Below are 24,709 nucleotides of genomic sequence, written 5' to 3'. Positions count from 1 at the left end.
ATAAAGAAAACTATTGCTCATGGATTTTTCGTTGTCACAATTCATTTTCTTCGAACATTTCGATTGAGCAAACTATTAATTACGATGGTTTTCAACCTTCTCGGATCAAAACTCAAGACCGCTCGCAATGGCAAGCAGTGATTGCACTAGAATATCATCCAGTTCGGATCAAAATTCCAGACGAACAGCACATCTGGCGGAGGCGAAATCGTACGATTGTTTTCCACCTGTTCGGATCCAAATTCAAGATCAATCGCAACCGAAAGCAGTGATTGATCAAGAATATCATCCAGGTTCAGATCAAAACTCCAGACGAGCAGCAGATCTGGCAAAGGCGGAATCGTACGATTGTTTTCAACATGTTCGGATCCAAGTTCTTGATCAATCGCAACGGAAAGCAGTAATTGCTCTAGAATATCATCCAGTTCGGATCAAAATTCCAGACGACCAGCAGATCTGGTAGAGACGGAATCGTACGATTGTTTTCCACCTGTTCGGATCAAAATTCAAGATCAATCGCAACCAAAAGCAGCGATTGATCGAGAATATCATCCAGGTTCAGATCAAAACTCCAGACGAACGGCGGATCTGGCGGAGGAAGAATCGCCCTGTTCTTCGAGTTCATCGCGAATGTTCTTCCCAAGATCGAAGACAGAGGAAGATCTCAGCCGAGACGTGATCGCCGCCACCGCCGCCATCACCTCGCTGGCCCGCGGCGGGCGCCGCCAGGAAGCTCTGCAACTCCTCCTCCGTCTTCTCCGCCGCGGCCTCCGCCCCAACCAGTTCACCTTCGGCACCGCCATCAACGCCGCCGCCTCCGAATCCCTCGCAGACCTCGGCAGACAACTCCACGCCCAATCAATCAAGATCGGCCTCCAATCCAACGTCTTCGTCGGCAGCGCCCTCGTCGATTTCTACGGCAAGCTCGGCGGCGGCGACGCCGCCGCCACCGCCGCCTTCTCCGCCGTCGCCTCCCCCAACGCCTTCTCCTACACGTCTCTGATCGTCTCCCACCTCCGGCAGGGGAGATCTCCCGAAGCTCGCCGCCTGTTCGAGGAAATGCCAGAGAGGAATCCCATCGCCTGGAACGCGATGATCAGCGGGCTCGCGAAATTAGGGCAGACGGAGGCCGCTCTGAAGCTCTTCCGGGAGATGATCAGAGAAGGAATCAAGCCGAGCCGCTCCACCTTCCCCTCCGCCATGGCCGCGGCCGGAAGCTCGGCGGCGCTCCGCCTCGGGCAATCCCTGCACACCGCCGCCGCGAAGCGGCTCCCCGACCTCGATCTCGATCCCTTCCTCGGCAGCTCTCTGATCAGCTTCTACGGGAAATGCGGGTCCCCCGAGGACGCCGCGAGGGTCTTCTCCGAGCTCGGATCGAGGACGGTGGTCGCCTGGAACGCCATGATCTGGGGATTGGCGCAGAACGGGAGGGGAAGGGAAACCCTAGATCTGTACTGGAGGATGATCGGGGAAGGGTGGGAGCCGAACGAGGTGACGGTGCTGGGGGTGCTGGCGGGGTGCGGCCATGGCGGGCTGGCGGAGGAGGGGTTGAGGGTGTTCAGGGAGGAGAAGGGGAGGGTGGGGGGGGGGCACTACGCCTGCGCGGCGGACATGCTGGCCAGGGAGGGGAGGTTCGGGGAGGCGTTGGGGTTGATGGAGGAGGGGTTAGGGTTAGGGTTAGGGTTAGGGTTAGGGTTAGGGTTTTGGAAGGCGATGGGGGGGGGGAGCTTGGTGAGGGCGGTGGCGGAGGGGAATTGGAGGGGGGGATTGGATGAAGGGGCGTACGTGATGGTGAGCAACGCGTACGCGGGTGGGGGGGAGTGGGGAAGAGCGGCGGAGGTGAGGGAGGAGATGAAGGCGCGCGGGGTGGAGAGGGGAGTGGGGGGGTGTAGCTGGATTGAGGTCGAAGGTTGCGCGGAGGTGTTCTTCAATGGCGATCGCGCTTGCTCTCGGGTTCGCGAGATGTGCGCTGTTCTTGGTCTCTGCCTTCGCTGCTTCTGACGTAGAAAAAGAAGAAGAAGAAGCGGCTTTTGTGAAGAAGATGAAGAAGAAGCAGGTTCTGTGAAGAAGAAGAAGCAGCTTTTGGGAAGAAGCAGCTTCTGAAGAAGAAGAAGAAGCAGCGTTTGGGAAGAAGAAGCTTCCGAAGAAGAAGCAGCGTTTGGGAAGAAGAAGCTTCTGAAGAAGAAGAAGAAGAAGCAGCGTTTGGGAAGAAGAAGCTTCTGACGAAGAAGAAGAAGAAGAAGCTTTTGGGAAGAAGAAGAAGAAGAATAAGCTTTGGGGAAGAAGATGAAGAAGAAGAAGCTTCTGTGAAGAAGAAGAAGCAGCAGCTTTTGGGAAGAAGATGAAGAAGAAGCTTCTAACGAAGAAGAAGCTGCAGCTTTTGTGAAGAAGAAGAAGAAGAAGCTTCTAACGAGGAAGAAGAAGAAGAAGCAGCAGCTTTTGTGAAGAAGAAGAAGTTTCTAACGAAGAAGAAGAAGCAGCTTTTGCGAAGAAGAAGAAAAAGAAGACGAAGCAGCTTTTGTGAAGAAGAAGAAGAAGAAAAAGGAGGAGAAGACGAAGCGTGTATGAAAACTAAGAAGATGAAAAGGAAAAAGGAGAAGAAGAAGAAGCTTCTATGAAGAAGAAGAATAAGAAAAAGGAGAAGGAGAAGAAGGAGCTTCTAGGAAGAAGAAGAATAAGAAAAAGGAGAAGAAGAAGGAGAAGAAGAAGAAAAAGGAGGAGAAGAAGAAGCTTTAATATGGATGAAAGAAGAAAGAAAAAGGAGGAGAAGAAGAAAGAGAAGGAGAAGAAGGTGAAGAAGAAGAAGCTGTAATAAGGAAAAAGAAGAAGAAAGAGAAGGAGAACAAGGCGAAGAAGAAAAAGAAGCTTTAATAAGGAAGAAGAAGAAGAAAGAAAAAGGAGAAGAAGGTGAAGAAGAAAAAGGAGGAGAAGAAGAAGCTTTAATTAGGAAGAAGAAGAAGAAAGAAAGAAAAAGGAGAAGAAGATGAAGCTTTAATAAGGAAGAAGAAGAAAAAAAAGGAGTAGAAGGAGAAGAAGATGAGAAGAAAGAGGAGGAAGAGAAGCTTTAATAAGGAGGAAGAAGAAGAAAGAAAAAGGAGAAGAAGGAGAATAAGGCGAAGAAGAAAAAGGAGGAGAAGAAGAAGAAAGAAAAAGGAGAAGGAGAAGAAGGCGAAGAAGAAAAAGGAGAAGATGAAAAAGATGAAGAAGAAAAAGGAGGAGAAGAAGCTTCATAAAGAAAGAAGAAGAAGAAAGAAAAAGGAGAAGAAGGAGAAGAAGAAAAAGGAGAAGAAGAAGCTCGTATTAAGAAGACGAAGAAGATGAAGAAGGAGAAGGAGAAGAAGTTTTAATGAAGAAGAAGAAAGAAAAAGGAGGAGGAGAAGAAGAATCTTGTATGAAGAAGGCTAAGAAGATGAAGCAGAAAAAGGAGAAGGAGAAGCTTGTATGAAGAAGGCGAAGAAGATGAAGAAGAAGCTTGTATGAAGAAGACAAAGAAGATGAAGAAGAAAAAGGTGAAGAAGATGAAGAAAAAGGGAAAAAAAGAAGATAAATAAAAATGGGAAGAAGGAGAAGAAGGAGAAGGAGAAAAAGAGAAGAAAAAAAAATTATGAAGAAGAAGAAGCAGCAGCTTTTAGGTAATTATTCTGCGAAAAATAAAAAGCAGTGCCATTATTGTTTCCACTATTTTAGAGCCATGCTGCAGAAAGAGGGTCTGGTTATTCTTATTAAAGACATTGATTAAAAATGAAAAGGCGGAGATAGGAGATGAGGAAGATGCAGAAGATAAAAAAAAGCATTTTAGGAGAAAAAAAAGAAGTCAGAATTCAAAAAAGAAGAACATGAAAAAGAAGATGGAGAAGAAGTAAATAGAGGATATATGTTAAGATCAGAGACGAAGAAAAATAAGAAGACTAAGAAAACAGAAGATGACGATTTTTGGGTTTTTAATCCCAGTCACATATCAGAGAGGAATTTTTTTCGGTTTTTAATTTATGTAGAGAAAAACAAACTGCACAGCCACTCGGAGAGGAAATTTCTCGGTGATAGAAGAATCACCATCCCAATAGATATTCACCGAGAAAACTCTTACCCACAGGCCCTCTAGCAATACTTGGTTTGTATTAGATTTTGGTGTGTCAATGATGCAGGATGCATCAACATGTATCCTGATTGGCGTATATGTTTGTTAGATCAGGAGAAGGAAATATGTGGCCGACAAGCCAATGACTTGTTCCATATCTATTTCAATGTTCACTGATACAATATATTCATTGTAATGCATGTATGAGGCTTATAATGTAGTCCATGGATACACACGATGACTAAGTGAATTATGATGATATCATAGTAGATGAGGCAAAGTTAAGGTTGTAAATTTTTCGTCATAATTATTTTTCCTTCAGCCAAAAATATTTATAATTATTTAATCTAACTCAATAATCTATATTAGAGAGTGAGGTCGTCTCCTCGGGGACTAGCATTCACAGCTACAACTAATTAATGTTAGAATAGATGGATAGGGTATAATAAGATAGTAGTACCAACAAATTTTATGATTTGTAGAAAGACAAGATAAGTATGCATATGTAGAAATATGGGACAAACTAAGCTTATATATATTATTATAAGTTTGGGGAACTTTATGAGATAAAACTATTGCTATGAAAGACAAATGAAAGTTCAAAATGAATAAAATGCACTCTGAAAATGAATAAAACATGTCTTTACATCTTCATGATAAAATTTGACTGGTTTTATTTAGCTTGAAACATAACATTGGTGGATTGAGATGGCCACTATTTCATATAATTTAGGTAATTTTTTTGGCATTTTAATCAAATTAAAATTGTGTAGAAAATGACAAAATTCAGTTGTAAATGAGATCGTCGAAAGGTTCAATAAAATATCTAAAAATAATCTTTTATATGATTTTTATTTAATTATATTTTTATGTTTATTTTCATAAAAGTTTTGTTAATATACATTTGTTGGGCTGACTTACCGAATTTCATTCGAGTGTAGGATGGTTGCCATCAGCTTCAAACCTTACTCTTTCAGAAATTTCTTCCTTTTGGTTAGTTTGCTGGTCTTCTCCCTCTCTCACCCATTCCACGCCCTTCCTCAGGAGTAACAAATGTGAGGAAGGGAGGATCTTCATCCGCTTAAGATTAAGGATAATTTCAATTTCAGTGAGAATGATCATGTATGAAATGACAATATGGCTACTTAATGAACAAGGAGAGCAGCTAAATTCCCCCGTTGACCAATTTAGGACCTTCCTTACACTTCTCTATTGACATACAATTTTATTGTTACCTTCTCCTAGCAAAAAAATTTTTTTTTTTTACAAAGAGGGCCGCCACAGGGGTGTCAACCAATGGTTTTGGCCCTGGCCGTTCAATTATACCGCAAGGGATTTGTCCCTGTCATCATGTCCCATCAGCAGCCATGGCCACCTGTAAATTGCCTCCATTTTTCCACCAAGTCTCACTCAACTTTCTTGATTGATCATCTTAAAGAAGAAAGAGGCAATGAGAGAAGGACATCAATATTAGCCGTCTGATCTAACCAAACGAGATAAGATGGTCAAGTTTAAAAGATGCATTTTTTTAAAAAAACTGATAAGCTCAAAAATACACATTTATATATCGTTATTTAGGGGTTTTTCAAACTTAATCACTAAAATTTGTTTTTCCCTTAATGCTTGAGTAAGGGGTCGAACCCTAGGGAGGCGATAGGGAAATTCAGTTTTCCTCAAATTAGGGATTAGTACTCTAAGTTTTAATAGTTATGATTTTTTAACTTTTAATAGATTTTATCATTAGTTAGCAATCCTTGATAAGAATGACCAACTAATCTTCTACTAAATTGTTGAAGTATCCATGGTGTAGCCAAAATCTAGATCAACAGTTCTCTTGATGAGTGCTTTACTTGTTTATTTTACCTGAATACTAAATTCAGCTTGAATAGTTTTTTTTTATATTTCTTTTTTATTTTGTATTCACTCAGAAATTATTTAGAGAAGAAAGTTTATCCCAATCGTTATCACTAATATTTTTATAAGAGTTGATCCAATTTTCCTATGCACCAGAGTATTTTTCTTATATTTTTATTTTATCCAAATTCGTTCGAAATTGTAAAAATGTCCTAAATTAGCAAATCGTGAATATGATTCACGATTTGCTAACTTAAGAAATACTAGATCGTGAATACGATTCACGATTTCTATGTGATTCAAGGGACAGATAGGATTCAAAATAGGAAGTTTATAATCAATTAACACAAATTGATTCTAAAATCAACTAAAATCTACGAATTAAAACGACTGAAATCGGAAATTAAGGAAAAACGGCGAACGGAAATGAACTATGGTTATTTGAAGATTTAAACTCAAAAGTAATTGCAGATTGAACTCAAATTAGACCGAGAAGTACCAAAAGTGATTTCTAGTCGATTGGGATGAGTTTCGCGCAACGAACAGTCCGATTTCCGCCAATTAGATGCTTGATTTTGCAGGAGAATGCGGCGCCGGATCGACGAATTTCTTGGCCCAATTTAACTCCAAACGCACTCCAGGCTGTTCTTGAGTCAGAGAGGGGGCTCGGGACTTCTCCTCTCGCTTTTCCAGATCAAGAACTGCCTTTAATCTTCCGATTTCTTCCTTTAATCGCCGCGGAATCGGAAGAACAAGTTCTTCCGATTCCGTTATTAACTCCCTTTTAATTGCTTTCCACGTAGGTCGTGCGGAGCACGCTGGTTGATTCACGTCGTGTGAGGCGTCCTGCGTATGGCAGTGCGTGCGAATGGAATGTACGAAGAAAACTTGCCACGCGATGCACGCGACAGCATTATGTCGAACATGATTGGTCCACATCGCGCGACATCTGTTGCGCACCGTGCTCGACATGGTGCGCGACACGCACGGCCCTGTGTGCGTACGTGTCACGCACCAAACTCTGAAGCTGCCTTCTGATTCGTCCAGGCGCTGGTAGATGAGGCTCCCTGTGTACTTTAAAAAAACGTTTAGCGCTTAAACCGGCCCACTAAGGGCCAGTTTCAATAATAAAAATATTTTTATTAAGAAAAAAACTTAAAATAAATTGTAAAAAATGTTTCTTACAGCGTAAAGACCAATTTATTCATTTCTAAATTTTTTTTATTGTTTTACTTCTTTCTACTTATAGAAACAGGTCGGTTAAACATTTAATTTCTTTTAGAAATCATTTTAAAAATGTTCAAAATGTATATATTGACCCAGTTATTTATCAAAGCTAAAATCATGATAACATGCGTTAAGAATTAATGTTTGTAAGCATTGAAAGCATGAAAAATATGATAAAATTAACAGCTTGTTAGCTCTTATTTGCATGTTATCAAAGACCCACTGCAAGTCAGGCTTAGGGCCATCTTGGCAATAAGCCCGTCAACATTTGCAATCACCTTTCCTTCAGCACACTGGTCATGGCCTATAATCCACTTTGATTGAAACCTCTAAACATATATGTCTCATATGGAAAGATAATGCAAATAAAAACCCAATATAAGACCTCTATATGCTAAATAAAAATAACTTTATGTTAGAAAATAACCTTCCTCGTACACACTGGATCCTGTAATTTTTATATATCAAGTGGTATCCACATGTTCCTTCAAACACACTACTTGCCCTTGGTGGTCGTAGCAGCTGGCCACGCCCTTTGGCAGATGCAGCTGCATGTGCTCGTATTTTTTCTAGTTCCCTCTATGACTAACAATAAATAAAAAAAGTAATCACATAAACTTTTGCTTAACCCATAAATGCTACACATTATAATGCAATTAAAGTCAAGATGTCATATCAATTGTTTCCTTCAGGCATACATTATGCAAAACTAAGTAAAAATAGGAATATTATTATACAATATGGGAATTAATGCAATAAATGTGATTATCAATCTAACATCACTGCATATGCGACATATTTCAATCTTTAATACATAATATAAACATTAAAAATTATAAAACTTCATACATGAATTTCAATATGTCACTAGTCTTTAAGCATGCATTTTAAATTTTCATATTCATAGGATACTTGAGAAGGACATAACACTATATGGATAAAAAAAGTACAATGTTTTCAGTCTTATGGCAATTGGCAAGTATGGGAATATTATATCATCATTAGTGTGACTATGATACCATCAAAAAGGTAGTGATAGTTATGTATTATTATGCCTTATTTAATTATTTAAAATTATTTGTTATTATATACTATATATTATTCTTGATAAAAAATGAAAAAATATAAACTACAGATTTAATGATCATTTGTTTTATTAATTGGTTTATGAGACTTACCTCCACTTTATTTTCTTGGATCAGGTGGATTAATCATAGTACTCTCCATGAGGTTTTTTTGAAATCTATAAATTATGCAGATAAAATTATGGAATGACCAATTATGGTTTTACAATTGACCAAACCCTAAGTTATTATAAGAGCATCAAATAGATGATTGGGATGAATCCTGATGATGGTAAGGGTACATCAGAGAGTCAATATACACCATTCTATCTTCAAGAGCACGAGGTGTACTTAGGTACTCCACTGATCTAAAAATCAACCTATTGACAAGGATAAATTGATACATGACTGATTGACCTATTTTTACGTATACAAATAATTAGGTTGACTAATAAGTATTGTCGTGATACTTGAGTTGGTAACTAGAGTACTTCATTGTTGTAGAGGGTCACACACAAATGGTCTTTTAGAAGTCAAAACCTACGCATTAAATTTATGGGTCTTGATAAAATTTTAGTTCAGTATAAATAGGAGAATGCCCTAAAATAGACTCGCCCATGCCAAAATTATTGAGGTGCCCATCCTTATCCTTTCCCTCTATAGCTTCCCTCCACTCTGAATGTGATCAATGTGGCACAACAAAAAGAATCAATTGCTAACAAGGAACATCTAGATGATGGAGGAGATTAGTTGTATCGAGAATTACCTAGATTTGATCATCAAAATTTTGAAAGTTCTACTGTGATTATGTAATATTTTTTCATTGTGCAAATTATCAAGGCTCCAAGTCATCGATAGCTTAACACATGGAAAAATCCAGGCATCCATCAAGAGTTTGGTTTGTCTACTCAAAATCACATCCCTAGATTTTCATGATGCAGATAGGTTTATCTACCTTGCTCATGCGCTTACATGACCACACTCCTGGATTTTAAGATTGCAAAAATGTAGGATGGCTGCAATCTAGACTAAAAAGCCGGGAGTGATTTGTGGAGAGGGTGATTGAATGGTTGATAGTAATGATCAAAATGACCCAAACAGAATCGCTCATTGGACTATTGTCATAATTCAAGATCAACCCCTTCCACAAGCTTCTAGCAAGAGAGAAAACTGCATAGCGTATCAGATTAATAATTTTTCGGTGAGGTATTTATAGTGTGGTAACTGTTCTTTTAATTGTATTATTACTGTGATTTTAACTGTCATTTCATAAAGTATCGACAATAAGTTTTTCTATCAGAATTCTTGTTAATGCATTCACTTTGAATGTACACCCAGCGAGAGGTGTTCCAAATATGATAAAATATCGCCCCTAATTTAAAGAGACGTCGCAGAATTTTTAGGAAGTTGGTAGTTTTTGGATTAATTTAACTGTTTCAGCGAAGAGAATGTAAACATCGAGTTTGGTTTAAAAGCTATTTGTTACTGATCGCATCGTTTCATTTCATCAGTAATCAAAGAAAGACTCGTCATAAACCAAAATGAGTTGAATGTAATATACACCCTCTGTAATGCCAATGACAATGAAATTTACAAAATTAACTTGAAATTAAATGTGTATCAAACATTGATGAGTTAGCTCAATTTGTGTTACAGAGTGTAACAGTTATCTGCATTCAGTTGATTTATTTAATTCAGACATATGAACCATTAAAATTTTAAATCATCATTTACTTTAATCTTCATAGTTTTTCATCTTCCACCAAAATCATTCAACAAACCGCCAACGCCAGCTATTTTAAATCAATGTATACAACAATCATGAGCATACATGCGGTTTATCTTGCTAGATATCGAACACCTCTTAGAAATCTCGAGAGAACCGTACGTACATAAGAGGTCAAATTGTTAAACAACGTTTGATGAATTAGGCAGACATTAGAATAGAAGAAACTATGATTTACACTTCCTCAATCCAGGGACGAACCCCGGACCAAGAAAAAGAACAAAAGGTCAAGAGTCAAGAAATAACAAAAAACAAAAAAAGCACCGGCGAACAGAATTACGAACTGGTGAATTTGGTGACGGCCTTGGTGCCCTCGGAGACGGCGTGCTTGGCGAGTTCGCCGGGGAGGACGAGGCGGACGGAGGTCTGGATCTCGCGGGAGGTGATGGTGGGCTTCTTGTTGTAGCGGGCCAATCGAGAAGCTTCCTGGGCGAGCTTCTCGAAGATGTCGTTGATGAAGGAGTTCATGATGCCCATGGCCTTGCTGGAGATGCCGATGTCGGGGTGCACCTGCTTGAGCACCTTGAAGATGTAGATCTTGTACGTTTCCACGCTCTTCTTCGCCTTCTTCTTCTTCTTCTTCTCCCCCGCCGCGGAGGAGGTGTCCTTCGCCGGGAGCTTCTTCTCCGCCTTCGGCTTCTTCTCCGCCGGCGCCTTCTCCGCCGCTGCCTTCTTCTCCTCCGCCGGCTTCTCCGCCGCTGGCTTCTTCTCCGCAGGCTTCTTCTCCGCCTTGGGCGCCATCGCAGACCTTCTCCGAAGAACGAGCGCTGAAATCTTACGAATTACAGGGAATCTGGTAAGATTGAAGAGGGGTAGTCCTCTATTTATAGAGCCCGTTACTCTGTTTCTATTGGTTGTAAGGAACGGGACGGGATCGGTGACGTGGATATTCTTTACCGTTGATTAGGACTTGGAAATGTACGGTTAAGATTCATCGACGTTTTCTGGACGATTTAAGGCATTTACGTAAATAAAAAAGTGGGAGGGCCCCAGCGGCAATCTACGTAATCGGCTAGAATTTTTTTTTTTATGTAAGATAAAAGATTGACGCAGACGTTTATTGAGTATCATTTATGAAAAGTTTTATCGTTCTGTATTATTCTATATGTATTACTCCTGGGTTTTTCTTTTTCGGATGACTTCCAGCGTTGGATTTTAAAGATTAATGTCAGAAATATCCCAGAAACTATATAATAATGGCCAAGATGGCGAAGCAATAATAGACCTCAATGAAAAGGGGAGTTTAGATATTTGACCGAGTATTTTTATCAACGTTAGTTTGGCAAACAGCCCTGGATATTTTACAAACTTGGTTAATCATGGGAGTATGTTCAGACTATTCGAACAATTCAAGCAATGAATAAATAACTCGAGAAAATAAAATTTTATGGTGTGAGTACTTAATATCTATCAAGTGTAATCTCATGTAGACCATATGATTGATGTGTTTGCTGATTTTTGTCCTGGAAATTTCAAGACAATAGGGCTAGCGAGTCCTTCTTAGGCATTTAAGGCTTTGGATGAGTTTCATGTCATTGATAAGTGAAACACTAAGGTTAACATTAAATACATATGGTTTAGTTAATAGAGATAACATTACTTTATTTTTCTAAATGATAAGATAGTTAGTTACATTTTTTATGTGTTTAGTTGAGACTAAACAACACCTTCTCTGATTTATTTATGAATTCTAAGGAAATTTATGAGACTGAATGCGCACAGAAATCATGGTTACTTGCTCAATTAGAACTGGATAATTTTGAAATCCGAATTTTTATTGCGAAGTCACTCGTGTAAAAATAAAATATTGTATATTAAATACAAAAAATGGAAGAATATACAGTTAACCAAAAAACATTAAAATTTTAAAAAAATCAGACAAATGGGATTGTTCCAATCATTGATGGGTTGGCTAGAGGAAATCATGTGTTTTCAATAGACATCTCTCTCTATGTAAATATCTAATCTATCTCTATGTATCTCTATATGTCTCTATCTATCTCTATCTACCTCTGTATACATCTATATCTCACTGTCTATCTATATATTTCTCTCAATATATCCATCTATCTATATCTATCTTTCACAGATACCATATCCATCTATCTATCTCTATCTCTCTCTCACAATATCCGTCTACCTATCTCTATCTCTCAGTATATCCATCTATCTACTTATATGTATAGCTATCTACATATCTATCTAAATATCTGTCTCTCCCTGACAATTGAATTTAGTTTCTTTGGTGTCTCTCTCACTTTGAAAGAGGCTCTATCAGTGCTAGTAATCAAGCTCGAGACTCGACAGGCAAGATCTGACATTTTCAGTAATCGCAATGGGGAAAAAAGAATTAGCCTAATTCCGCTCAATTATCATTTGTAATTTTAACTTCTAGAGCAAGGATGCTAGAGAATAACCAAAATTGCCAACTCTCACGATTTTTTTTGAGATATTTCGAACTGGCCTTCAAAATAGACCAAAGCAAATGAATTGACAAGAATAAACAAATAAGAAGAAAATATTTGGGTGAGAGTTGTGACTGAACCAGATTTATTTAAACTACTTAATTAAACCATAAAAATATATAAATCATAACTTATGAAATAATAAAATAGCATACAGATAAATTTAGATATATCATTGAATAATGTCTTTGACCAGTTGAGAAAAAAGTTTAGTTTTGGAATTTTTTTTAGAATATAAATGTAATGTGATATTTTATTACTAGAATAAATAAATTTAATTTTTGGGCATGTCGGACTGATTGGAATCAAAGTGATGAAATCATGTTATAAGTAATAAAAAATAGAAGCTATGTTTATCCTAATAACTTGGGAAGTTGATTTCATTATCACTAGAAGACGAGAAAATAAATGAATTGAGATTTGAAGTCTTGAATATTAGAAACTATCATTACATGGATATCTTATATACATATCATGTGGCTTTTTTAGGGAGCACTCGATCTTATTGAGTTTGGCATAAAAAACGAGTGGGATCTGAAAATTGAAGGACAATGACATGGACACGGGACATACCTCAAGATATTGGGATCCACTCAACTAAGCATATATATTATGTTTGACTTAAGTGGACGTTTGAGATCAAATTAAGGCAGAACAATTGAGTATATTCGTGTTATCCATTTCCAAATTGAAATTGTGAAATATATTTCAGATCATTATTTCATTAATTCAAGGGTAATATTTATATCACTTAATTCAATTCCATTATAACTAAAATATCTATATTATTTGGATTCATTTTTTAATTCGGGAGATTATTGGGTCTAATTTACAAATTTTGAGTTAAGTTCTCTGATATTAAATTTGATGAGTATGATATTGAGAAAATAAGACATCGCTGGTGGTTTTTATAGTGATCTAGTTGGTGGATCAACTTGCAATTTCTGATACTTTCATTTCTGATAAATTATTAAATTGAGATATTTTCGTTGCAAGAACTTTGATATAGCTGAAATCATGAGATTGCTTGAATTAAAATTACGTAAGAATTTTGTTGGGTTTAACTAAGTGGATTCATTTATTAGTTGAGATCCAGTTGAGGAATTTATGATTGGAGGTAACTTTAATTTGAGGAACTTGGATATGGACATAGTATTGATTTAATTTCGTTGTCATGTTTTATTCTTATTAAATGTTAAGTATATTAAAATTTTGAGTAGTTTGCTTGAATTCGTTGGGATCTTGATTGAGAGACGGAGGAGGTGTCTACATGATTTATGAATATTTTTTATCAAAGGATGGAAAAGGTTGTTATCATAGGGTAACAGTTTTTTTTCCATATAATTATCATGTCGTGTCACCTAATTAGGTGCGATTAGAATCAACTGTTTTGCATCATCCTTGATATGCACTAAATAGTATACATGTTAGTTAGTTAAAGTAATGACCTCGTGTTATCAAATTAAAACTTCAGGCCTATAGCATGATGTCACATAAATCTCGATCTAGGACAAATGCTCGAATTTGGGACGTGTCGGCCTCAGTGCTTGGAGCAAAACACTGAGCAGCCTTGATCTCTTGCAGCGGAAGTCTTTGCAATAGCTTAAGTACGCACAGAGGGGCTCAGAGGAGAGGGTGGGGACACAGCTCCACTAGGGAATAGGATCATTGCATTGATATCATAAAGACGTTACATCATAGTCATGAGCAGAACATGGGGGAAGACGAAGGGATGATACTGAAGTATCGAGACGAGGCGTACAACGCCCTGGTAGTGTCGCTCTTGCGTCTTGAGGCCCGCCACTCTGCGCACGCGCACTCGCCAGCCCTGCTGCTACATGCGTGCCATGGGGCGGCGCCTGTGGGCCAGGTGATCACACACGCCATCATCTCTCGCGCTGAAACCTATCGCGTGGTCCGCTTGGACGCCGCCGTGCTCAGCGCCTCAAGATGGGCGTTGCGCGCCCAACGCTACCTGATAACATGCAATTTTATCATGCAAAATCATGGAATTTATAAGAAACGTTCACCTAAAACATTAATATTGCATGTTATCATTATGAAAATATAAGTAATTTCCAAAAAAAGTTGATTTTTTACAATTTTATGAATTTTTAGTTAATTATGCACAATTTTCTGATTTTATTTTTATGGAAAAATGATTTTTAAAGTCAAAATATATTTTCAAATGAATTTATTTCAGTTGAAAATATATTCTTATAATTTTTCTGATTTTTTCACATTTTTTTAGAATTTTCTGGAATGATTTAGAGCAAGAAATGAAATTTATTTCATAAAAAAAGTCATTCTCGGACTTTTTTTATTCATCACAGGCGTAAATATCAAATTTTTATTGTTTTAAGGGCAATTTTTTGATTTTTTAAACCGCGAGGGGTTTTTTACAATTTTCCAGGCGATTTCTATGGTTTTTCTTTGATTTTCCGGGGGTACGTGGCACTTCCGCAGAAGGCCACGTCGCCCTCTACTGTTACAAAGCGGAAAATTTTCGCTTTTTCTTTAAATAAAAAAAATAAAAATAAAAAATAAACGAGTGACGTGGCGCAACCAGAACGCGCCACGTCACCCGTTACTGTTCATTTTCGGAGAAAATCGGCTATTTTCGAATAAATAAAAAATATTTCTGCCCTCTGTGCATAGCGCGGTGCGCGCCACGCACAGAGGGCCACGTGTCGAGCTCTCGCGCCTTGAGCGCTTTGTACTCACCTCTAGTGTGCAAAGCACACTTATCACTAACCGAAATTTTTCTGTTATGAAGGGGTACGTGGCGCAAATTGGAGGCTTAGCGCTTGAACAAAGGGCCCACCGCGCGGCGAATCAGAGCGCGCCACGTGGGTCGGCTAACAACCTGAGGAGAGAGAAATTCAAAAATAGGCCTAAATCTTCAAAAAATCATAACTTTTCACCCTGACATCCAAATGACCTGAAATTTTCAGGGTTTGTTTGTAATAATCCTAACCACCTTTCTGAGCCAAGAACACTATAAATTGGGCTCAGAAAGGTGGCGAAAGAGAACTTTTGATTTTGAGCTCCAATACAATTGGCCTGGAGGACACAGCTTATTTCAACAGTTCAGATACGGATTGGGGCCTCTCCAAAGTCTTGTAAGTCTTCATACCTCTTCAGATTCGTGATTTCTTGAAGTTCTAACACGCCAAGGCATAGGCGAAAGGTATATGCCCTAGATTCATGAATTTTTAGAGAGAAGCAGAGGATCTTTGGTTAGAAACCAAAAATTCTATCTTAGGAGTTAGATCTAATCATAATTTAACATTTTCTATCAGTTAGATCTGTCAATTTTGACAGATCTGACTGTTTAGACAAAAATCCCCAAATTTCATGCACTTTCTCTCTCTAGATTAAACTTTCACTTTCTCTCTCTAAAATTCAAAATTCAAGTTTCAATTCTTTAATTCTCATCAATCTGAACTTCCACACAAAATTTCATTCAAAAATTCTCTCATTCAATACCTTAATCCTAAAAATTTCATAAACTCTCTTAATTTTCTCTCTCTTCAAGTCTCTTACATTGAAATTCCACTTAAATTCACTAATTCACTCAGAAATTCTTGCAGACTGCCTCTCTAGGGTTCGACTCCTTACTCATCATTTTACTAAAATCTAAATTGAGAAAGGAATTATAAATTTCATTACATAAGCCTAATCAAACAACGACAAATTAGCGATTATAAACCGTAAAATTTAGGCTTATCACTACCTACAAGGGCGCCACGCGCCCGCACCGTCCCTCGACGCTCCATGTGCGCCACTGAATTGATCCGTACGAATCCCTGAATGGTATTATACCGAACTGTCAATCAGGTTGATTCACGTCACGGTTGTGTAAAAGGTCCTTAGACCTGAGACACCAAAGACATCTTGTGGACGGACGATTGTACTTTGGCTATGGCCAACGAGTCTCTAATCATGGGATTCTAAACGGTCTTAGTTCGAGTGCATCAAGAAGTACACGAAGGCGATTGAGTGGTCAAGATGGGATCGTCCGCCCTCGGTATAAGAGGTGACAGCTCAAGGAAGACGATGCAATGAAGTCCTTGGCCAAGGCAGTGAAATATTGGAGAAGAGTTCTCCGATGATTTCTGAATGCATCAGTACTAACTCGGATGACCGATTAGGGTTTGACAGTTGACCATACCCTAAGTCGTCCAAGGAGCGTCAAGTGGATGAGGGATTATACATACACGGTAACCAATGATGAACAGGTTCCGTGAGTGAGTCGATACACACTCCTTTGTATCTTTTAGGACACGAGGTGTAGCTTGGCACCCCACGTGTTGGAGTCTCGACCTATCGATTGGGTTAAATCGATCCGACGTTAATTAATCTATATGATGATATAGTTAATTAATTTGGAAGGCCAATAAAGGTTATTGGGCCGTTGGAGTTGTTAACTAGACTGATACATGAGCCTAGAGGGTCACACGCAAATGGTCTTTTGGACGTTGGAAGATATACTTAAGTTTTGGGGGTTTTATGAAAAATACCCACTTAGTATAAATAGGGGAAGGCCCTGAACGAAATTCACCCAGGCCAAAATTGTTCAGGGGCCTTTACCCTTCTTCTCCACTCTCCCCACACTCCCTCTCCATCCCTGATGTGATCAGGACGACGTAACGACTCCGACGGAGAAAGAACGGGGCTCGTCAACGAGAAGGAGGAGATCTGACACGTTGAGGACCGCGTGGATATGTCTAGAGGCTGCACACTTGAGCAGCTCGACTCGTCTCGCTCTGGGATCGAAGAAATCACAAATGAGATTCATGCAAGGTACGTCGTTTCAATGTTTTTGTTGATGCCGTTCGATTCGCAAAGAGTCTTCCGCTGCGCATCGTTTTGATTTGTTCATCCAGAACTAGGCCTCTAGAACCCAACATGCATGTCCTCCACATTTAGCATGCAAGACTCTATGCAAGAATGCATCATACTTTGGGGGCTTACACATAAACATAGGTCAATACAATTATAATACACTTAATTATTCAGTCACATTTCATGAGGATGATCAAAATAAAAAATAGATTGCTTTGATAAATTAAAATTTTAATTCGACATATGTTGGTGTAACATATTTAATGATTTACTTCCATCGGCATTTTTATTATCCTGGTGACAAGCGAGTATTATGATATATACAAAATTATTTTTCAGTGGCATAGGCTGGCCTAAGTGACGCAACCTTAGTACACGAACGGAGTAAGACTAGGACTTGAATCCACAAGCCTTGATCTACTTGAAGGAGCTAAGTCCTAAATCCACAGAACTAGTTTCTCCAACCCTTGAGTCCACAAGGGATTGTGCTTGAATCCACAAACACTAACGCACTCTCTAGCAAAGATAACACTCATAGGGAAGAAACAATAGACTTCAATAATTCCCCATCAAGGGTACACGGGGGCCATATATAGGCCACAACAAGTGCAGGGCCACGTCCATAATGACTGTACCCATGAGATGACAATTCAAAACATTAAGAAAACACAATTCTAACAAGGTAAAACAGAGGATAAGCAGCCTGACAGGCTTGAGCAAAAATATCCTGCAGATTCTAGGGCATGTAGAAGTTGTCCGGAGATATTTGTGTGGCTCAAGAAGATCACGATGGTACAAAACATAAGATATGCATCTCTAACGAATTCGAGCAGAGATCCTTGCAGAAGAAGAATCTGTCCGAGGATTCTGTCAGATATAGATATCTCAGAAGATCTTGTCGCATAAAATATTGTAAGAGAAAATTCCCTCAAAGGATCCTTTCAAGAGGATTTTGAGGGACTCTAGGTAATTTTCTTCAGATCCTATCAGTTATAAAAGAATCTCCTTCTTGGGCCACAAGTTGCTAATGGGCATGAGAAAATGGGCTTCCAGGCTACATCACTAAGTTTGTAAGACTGACATGAGTTCTTTAAATACACTTTTGATTTAAAAAAAAGCATTTTGGAGCATTGAGGGAAGATCCATTATACTTGCAATTGAACTCAAATTCAAGGGCAGTAATTGACGTTGATATTTGAATCAATACAATTTTTAAACCTTGACTCATATAATAATTTGATTAGTAAGAGGATCAATGATCGTCTCAGTTGTAATTAAGGTGGATTAAACTTTCATACTGGGTGACTCATCATTGGTAGATTTATACTCAAACATAATTAATGTAAACTCGAAACTCAAGGACATTAATTCTTATGAGTTGATCAATGATCCTCCAAGTTGCTAAGAATTTAGCAAGCATGAGAAAGAGATGATGGTATTTAGACCAATCGTTCCTTAGTAGTTGATCCCTTTTTTTTTTTTAATATCAGTTGCTCTTTATAGAGTTAGACAACAAATAATAGTCTTCACCATCTCTTGAAATATTATTCCATTCAGAGAAAATGTTATAAAAACCAGAAAATTATCACAAGTCAATATTTGGGTTCCAGTTTAAATAACAATTTACATCTACATAACAGATCTAATGTATGTTTATAAAATTCTAACTTGATTTTTATTAAAACTAACACAACAATTTTAATGTGCTTTTAGTCAAGAAATTAGTATTTCTACCTGACCAATAATGTGATTTTTTAAGCGCCTATCTTGGTAAAGATCAAGTAAACGATTGGCCAACTATAGTAAGTGCATGTTGAACCCATCAACGAAGTGGAAAATGACTAAGTAAATATACATACATGATGACTTGATCTGTAATAGAGGAGAAAGAGAGAAATACCTGACTTGGTAACTTCATATCCACGTCGAAGATTTAAATTTGACCATATATTAAATGAAATTAGTCAATAATCTTTTGCTTGGGACGGCTGTTGATCTCAATCTGAGTTTATCGTCAATTAATATTTTTGAGCAAGGCCTTGGGAATTTACGACTCTCAAATGCTATGTAGAACATTCTTCAAAAACATCTCCTAAGACTAAATATAGAGGCAAAAAAAAAACAATCTACAACTCTCAAATGACATGTAGAAATATTTAGCCAAGTTCCTCACAATTCAAATTTGGAATGAAGTACCGCTATCATTTCCTCGGTAAGATAATGTTCAGTTCTGAGTCCTTCGACGAATATTGAAGTTTTGAAACTTCGGCCAATCTATATGATGAAAGCGTGTTTACTTTTTTCCATGCAGTTATTCTATTTCAATAAAATGAAGATACAAAGTAACACAGCAGTAAGATGAAGGCATTCCTCGCTGATCTACACACCATCCTCACAACTCAGAACTTTAAGGCAGAATAAAATAACTGAAAAAAATTAATGTCGTAGTGATGAAAATTTTCATGCATTTTTCGACAAATGTTTGATAGTAACAAAATGGTTAGACAATCAATCAAATAATATTTCTGCTTAAAGAAGCAAATCCTACGGCTGTACAAAATAGGACTCACCAATGAGACGGGGAATAACTGCATAGAGAAATCTCTTCGTCTCCACAGCATCTCTAAAACAATTTCCACTTCTCAAGAAGCTCCGTGATCATTCTTCTACTTCGGCAAAGTTCAACTCATCACGCGGCTCATTGTCACCATTTACTTCCATTTCAGGAAAAGCCTCTCTATTGGCCAGCATCTCCTTTAGTTTTGCAATCTCGTACTCTTTCTCTTCTACTTTGTCTTGCAGAATGAATACCTGAGAAGTTAAACACAACGGTTGAAATTCACTCTTGCATCACTCGCTAACTTGCAGTAATCTGCGGTACTTTCAACGAAAATATGAAGATAGCAGTACCATCTCGTTTGATTTCTCTGTATCATTTGTGAGCCCGTCCATGTGCTTGCACAAAGCTGAATTACCATGATAAGTCTATTAGAATTGATGGAAGTACTGAGAACTAAGCGGTTAAAACGTTATGATGTGATTAGTGTTCTCTGTTATCTGTTGCAAAAGAAAAAGGAATTTTGGAAAAAAATAATTTTAGTGGGTGCAGACGCGACAGACCTTCGAATTGGGCTCTGAGTTCTGCGTTTTGAGATTTCTGAAGGGCAAGCTTCATGCCCAATTCATGGATCTGAAATGCCCCAGAACACTGTTTAGTTGGATATCCGGAACCTATAAGTCAACATTTTATTAAAAAGTTCTCTATTTATAATCTTAACAAGAATGGATTCTAAACATAGTTGTAACTAAATGTCTTGTACGATATGGCATAGGAAAAAAATAAATCTGAAACATGATTTAATTGAAAATTTTCTACAACGTGGATCGAATGGACACAAAGTAACATTCTTGCCTTCCCTTCAGACGCCATCGCTCCTATCTCTTCGTTTTCCTCCTGTAGTGTCCTACACTTGGCCATCAACATCTTCCCGTTCTTGCTCTGCGGGGTGAAATTAATTGCGGCAATATTGTCCTGTAGCTCCTTAACCTTTTTCTCTTTCTCGTCAACCAAATTCTGTCGAAGAAGACAGAAAAAAAGATTCATGACAAAACAAACTCAGCCTATTTATCCAAGACTATAAACAAGATAGGAAAGATAATGTTTAGGGGGAGAAAGAGAATAAGTCATCTCAACATTGCTGAAATCAAATACAATCATTACTACAAAGCATCGAAGAGAGGTTGAGGAGTTTACCTTCAGACGAGTAAATTCTTCATGTATCGCAGGATCTAGCAGCAATTTTCGCGTCTGACATGATTATATGGGATTCTTAGAATGAATACGAGGCAGCAGGACAAACAAAGATAATCATACAGCAACAAATCTGAAGAAAATATATCTTCCCTCCGTGGCAGATTGGAAGAGGGTCGTGGGCTCAAAAAGAAAATAATCAAGTGGGAATTCGACCCAGTATTTACAGTTCTTACTCTATCTTCTCATTCATCAGCTATCCTCTCTAGCACACAACTGAGAGAAGCTCCGAGAACCAACATAGTTTAATGGCCAAAGGACCCTACTTTCCAATGCTAAACGTTGAAAGGACATTATATATCATAAAAAAATAAGATCACATGATTTGCACTCCATTATAAAAGCACACAAAATTACATTGTCAAATATTTGATGGACACGATAAGAATGGGAAATAAATGTACCTGCATGGAAGGTGGCCTTAGCTGCACCCTCAAATCTCTTACTGCAGACTGGCGATTGATATACAGACGTTAATGATAGGATCAATATGTTATTCATATTGCGAATTAATAAATAAAATAAACGCAAGTTAGAAAGATTTTAACATGGCTTTCAAAAATAATAATAAAGTAAACAGCATTTCAAGTATTGTATAGATGACTTCGCTTATTGCAGTCCAAAAAAATAACAATTAAGCATTAAGCTGATTTGCAGAAGCGAAAATAGGGCAATGGTAAAGTCAAGGTTACTTTCATTAGAGCTAATGTGAATCGAAAGACATCTATCATAAGCGTTAGAAAACGAATTAAATAGATCTCACTGAGTAACGTAAGCAAAGACGTTGAGCTCTTCCAACCTAAGTGTGACATAATAATCCTACAATGGCATAAAGATGCGCATCATAAGGTCACATAAACATTCAAAGTACAAGAAATTCCCAGAATGTCTTTCAGATTTGAGAAAAGTAGGAAGTCAAGTCTCTAACTTAATCGAATCTAAGACAAACAAGTAAAGCTTCATTGGGGATCACGGACGAGAAATAAAAATGGTAAAATATTCGGATCTGACGGACAGTCATTAGGGAACAATTGAAATATAAATTTACCTTCAAGTCAGCAATCTCCTGCTCACGTTTTGCAAATGTGACAATGTATGCTGCTTCCCTTTTTTTTGCCTTCTCAAGCTGACCCGAAGAAACAGACCGACTTTTAATTTTTGAATAACAAGGTAACAATTTAAAATCAAAGGGTATTTTTGCAAAAAAACCTGTTCTTTCAGGGACTCCTCTGAAGATTTTAACTTCTTGAGGTAGTCTACTACAAGCTCGGGTTCTGAATTTCATTGAAATAATTCTAGTGAATGAAAAAAATTCCATGGATGAACACAAAAGGGTACTTTCCAAAAGAAGGGAGGAGCATTAAGTGATGGAACCTGGAGATGTCCCAATAGGGATGACAGGTTCATTCTGGAAGGCGGCACACCACTTTTTCACCTCTGACTTCACTGACTCAAGCTCGGCCTAACTTGGGAATACACGGATTATGCTAACACAAATTACTCATCTATCTTAAAAAACATTAAATAAGCATTAAATAACCTTAATATAGCATCAAAGAAGAGGACTCTGAGTTAAAAAAATTGGTCGGCACAAGTCAGCTATCAATTATTAGGGATCTACTTATGAATTTTGTCATTCAAGAGGTCCAGAAAGTAAGGAATATCCAGTATCACACCGTAAAAAGATAGTTCAGGTAATTAAAATGAACATGAGCGTTAAATGAAGGACGGTTGACAAAGCCCGGTACTGAATGGCTTCTCGAACTAATTGCTCGAGCTCTTACACGAGAAGCTCTCAAACAACATCCCTTCCTATTGGATAGGAAGGAATATTTTTTTTCTCATTCTCATTCGGAAAAAGAAATTCCAACAGTTTCACACCACAAGAATACTGTGATTTCTGAGTTTACATGCACATTATAAACTCTTTACCGAGTTACGGGATACAATCCACAAAAAAAGGTAGAAGAGTTCGGAGATTACATGACCAAAATGAACAAAACATAGCGCATCAAAATATAATGAGGAAAGTGTACCTGGCAGGCAGCTAGGTCATCCTTGCAAGTCTGAAGGCTGAGGGTAAAAATAAAGAAACAGGAGTCAATATATAACTAAGAGTAAAAAAGACTGTTAATATAAATTTGTAGAACAATCATATATTAGAAGCAGGTCATCCTGAAAATCAGGAACGGGCGGCAAGATTGATACCTCTCACGGAGTGATAGAATGACACCTGTAGTTGCACCAGCACTGTCTTCGATCTTTGGTTTTCCCTTTTTAAAAAAAAAGTTGAAGCAATCATCAGTACGCTATTTGATACAGAAAGTTAATAGTATCATCATTCAGAGGATTTATGTTCCAAGTAGTGTAATCAATTGTCCGGAAATATGATACAGATACTGGAGGAACGAAGAAGAGCGATGTGAAATCTAGATCCCCAGCAGAAAGGGCAGCGATACGTATTCAAGAAACAACAAATCTACCTTTTTGTTAAAAGTTTTTTTTTTGAGTGCGGATGAATTATTGCATACATGGGTCATTTTTTTTGGATACATGGCTCATGCATGTTTACATAGGACAGAAAAGAATCACTTTTCTAGATATGTTAGGTTCGCTGTGACAATTAAACGCTTAAAGCGCCTATCCAGTCTCATTAACAAAGAATCCTTGAAAAAAACAACTTTCAAAGATCAAAAACCAACAGAAATCTTGAATAACGATAACGCCAATTATAAGCTTACAGAACACAACTGAAAAAAGATCTGGTACATTCAAAGCAATGAATCAAAAGGTTGGAAAAAATTTAACCGACAGTAAAAAGACAGCATAGGACGCAGTATACTGTCGTCAAATGAAAAAGGGTGCTGAAAATATATGTCCTTGATGGCAAATCCAATTTAACTATGTCGAAGAATGAAGAAAAAAGTAACAAAATGGAGAAGAGTTTTAAAAACTTTATTCTCACAACACAATTCTTCCATACGAACCATAGTTTCAGGGAAAAAACTAGACCGTGGCCGTTTTATAGCATGCGGCGGGAAACAATGGCACCGGATTCTTTTCTCTTCTTTATTTCTATTGATAAATGCATTCTCAGTAAAATATCAAATTTTTATCAAGGTTAAATTTACCTTTTTACTACTGAACACATCTTCTTCGTCGTCGTCTACGTCTCCGAACCCGCGTTTTTCTCCTAAAATTACTTCACTCGTCAGTGCGCAATTCAAATGGAACCTACCATGAACAACACGGACGCACTAACCAGTCCTTCGAGAAGCAGAACTCCCAGGGAAATCTCCGGTAAAATCATCATCCTGAAATTTGAACGCAAGATGAAGTACGAAGTTATGCAGGGGGAATGAATTAATCCGCCGCAAATCTCAAGAAAAGGGAGAAACTTACAAAGTCAAGATTCGGATGAGAAGACATCTCGATCTGCTCTCCTCTTCCCTCTCGACTGGCAGCGAAGCCCTCCAATTTCTCCTTCCGATTCGAGCCGCAGTAAGAACTGAAGAACAACTCCAAAAGCCACAAAAACCCCCCGCGAAACCACAGAAGCATATAAAACCCTTTTTC

The 24,709-nt window shown here is 38.1% G+C and overlaps 3 protein-coding genes across 3 annotated transcripts; 1 reads left to right on the top strand and 2 right to left on the bottom strand.

Moving 5' to 3' along the window:
* The first annotated feature begins 28 nt into the window (after nucleotides 1–28).
* Nucleotides 29–3,814, top strand: LOC144713871 (Pentatricopeptide repeat (PPR) superfamily protein). The gene has a single exon (XM_078588594.1). The coding sequence runs from the start codon at nucleotides 631–633 to the stop codon at nucleotides 1,999–2,001; it is 1,371 nt and encodes a 456-aa protein (XP_078444720.1). The 5' UTR covers nucleotides 29–630; the 3' UTR covers nucleotides 2,002–3,814.
* A 6,327-nt stretch (nucleotides 3,815–10,141) lies between these two features.
* On the bottom strand, nucleotides 10,142–10,801 carry LOC144701429 (histone H2B-like). Its single transcript, XM_078573243.1, has one exon. The coding sequence runs from the start codon at nucleotides 10,748–10,750 to the stop codon at nucleotides 10,286–10,288; it is 465 nt and encodes a 154-aa protein (XP_078429369.1). The 5' UTR covers nucleotides 10,751–10,801; the 3' UTR covers nucleotides 10,142–10,285.
* Nucleotides 10,802–19,745: 8,944 nt separating this feature from the next.
* Nucleotides 19,746–24,709, bottom strand: LOC144701424 (FKBP12-interacting protein of 37 kDa-like). The gene is made up of 14 exons (XM_078573240.1): nucleotides 24,536–24,709; nucleotides 24,396–24,447; nucleotides 24,265–24,326; nucleotides 23,342–23,406; nucleotides 23,170–23,206; nucleotides 22,508–22,595; nucleotides 22,343–22,407; nucleotides 22,182–22,259; nucleotides 21,538–21,585; nucleotides 21,077–21,130; nucleotides 20,735–20,896; nucleotides 20,443–20,512; nucleotides 20,233–20,288; nucleotides 19,746–20,133 (listed from the first exon to the last, which is right to left on the bottom strand). The coding sequence occupies exons 1-14, from the start codon at nucleotides 24,692–24,694 to the stop codon at nucleotides 19,981–19,983; spliced, it is 1,149 nt and encodes a 382-aa protein (XP_078429366.1). The 5' UTR covers nucleotides 24,695–24,709; the 3' UTR covers nucleotides 19,746–19,980.

The sequence above is a fragment of the Wolffia australiana genome, chromosome 1 (genome assembly GCF_029677425.1).
Source record: "Wolffia australiana isolate 7733 chromosome 1, ASM2967742v1".
In the NCBI taxonomy this organism is placed as follows: domain Eukaryota; kingdom Viridiplantae; phylum Streptophyta; class Magnoliopsida; order Alismatales; family Araceae; genus Wolffia; species Wolffia australiana.
This window is presented reverse-complemented; position numbering and strand designations above follow the sequence as displayed.

Excerpts from the sequence above, each read along its gene's own strand:
- LOC144713871 (XM_078588594.1), top strand. The coding sequence starts at position 631 with ATGTTCTTCCCAAGATCGAAGACAGAGGAAGATCTCAGCCGAGACGTG.
- LOC144701429 (XM_078573243.1), bottom strand. The coding sequence starts at position 10,750 with ATGGCGCCCAAGGCGGAGAAGAAGCCTGCGGAGAAGAAGCCAGCGGCG.
- LOC144701424 (XM_078573240.1), bottom strand. The coding sequence starts at position 24,694 with ATGCTTCTGTGGTTTCGCGGGGGGTTTTTGTGGCTTTTGGAGTTGTTC. Across the intron at positions 24,327-24,395 it reads TTCTGCTTCTCGAAGGACTG|GAGAAAAACGCGGGTTCGGA; the intron begins GTTAGTGCGTCC and ends AAGTAATTTTAG. Across the intron at positions 23,407-24,264 it reads ATGTGTTCAGTAGTAAAAAG|GGAAAACCAAAGATCGAAGA; the intron begins GTAAATTTAACC and ends TTTTTTAAAAAG.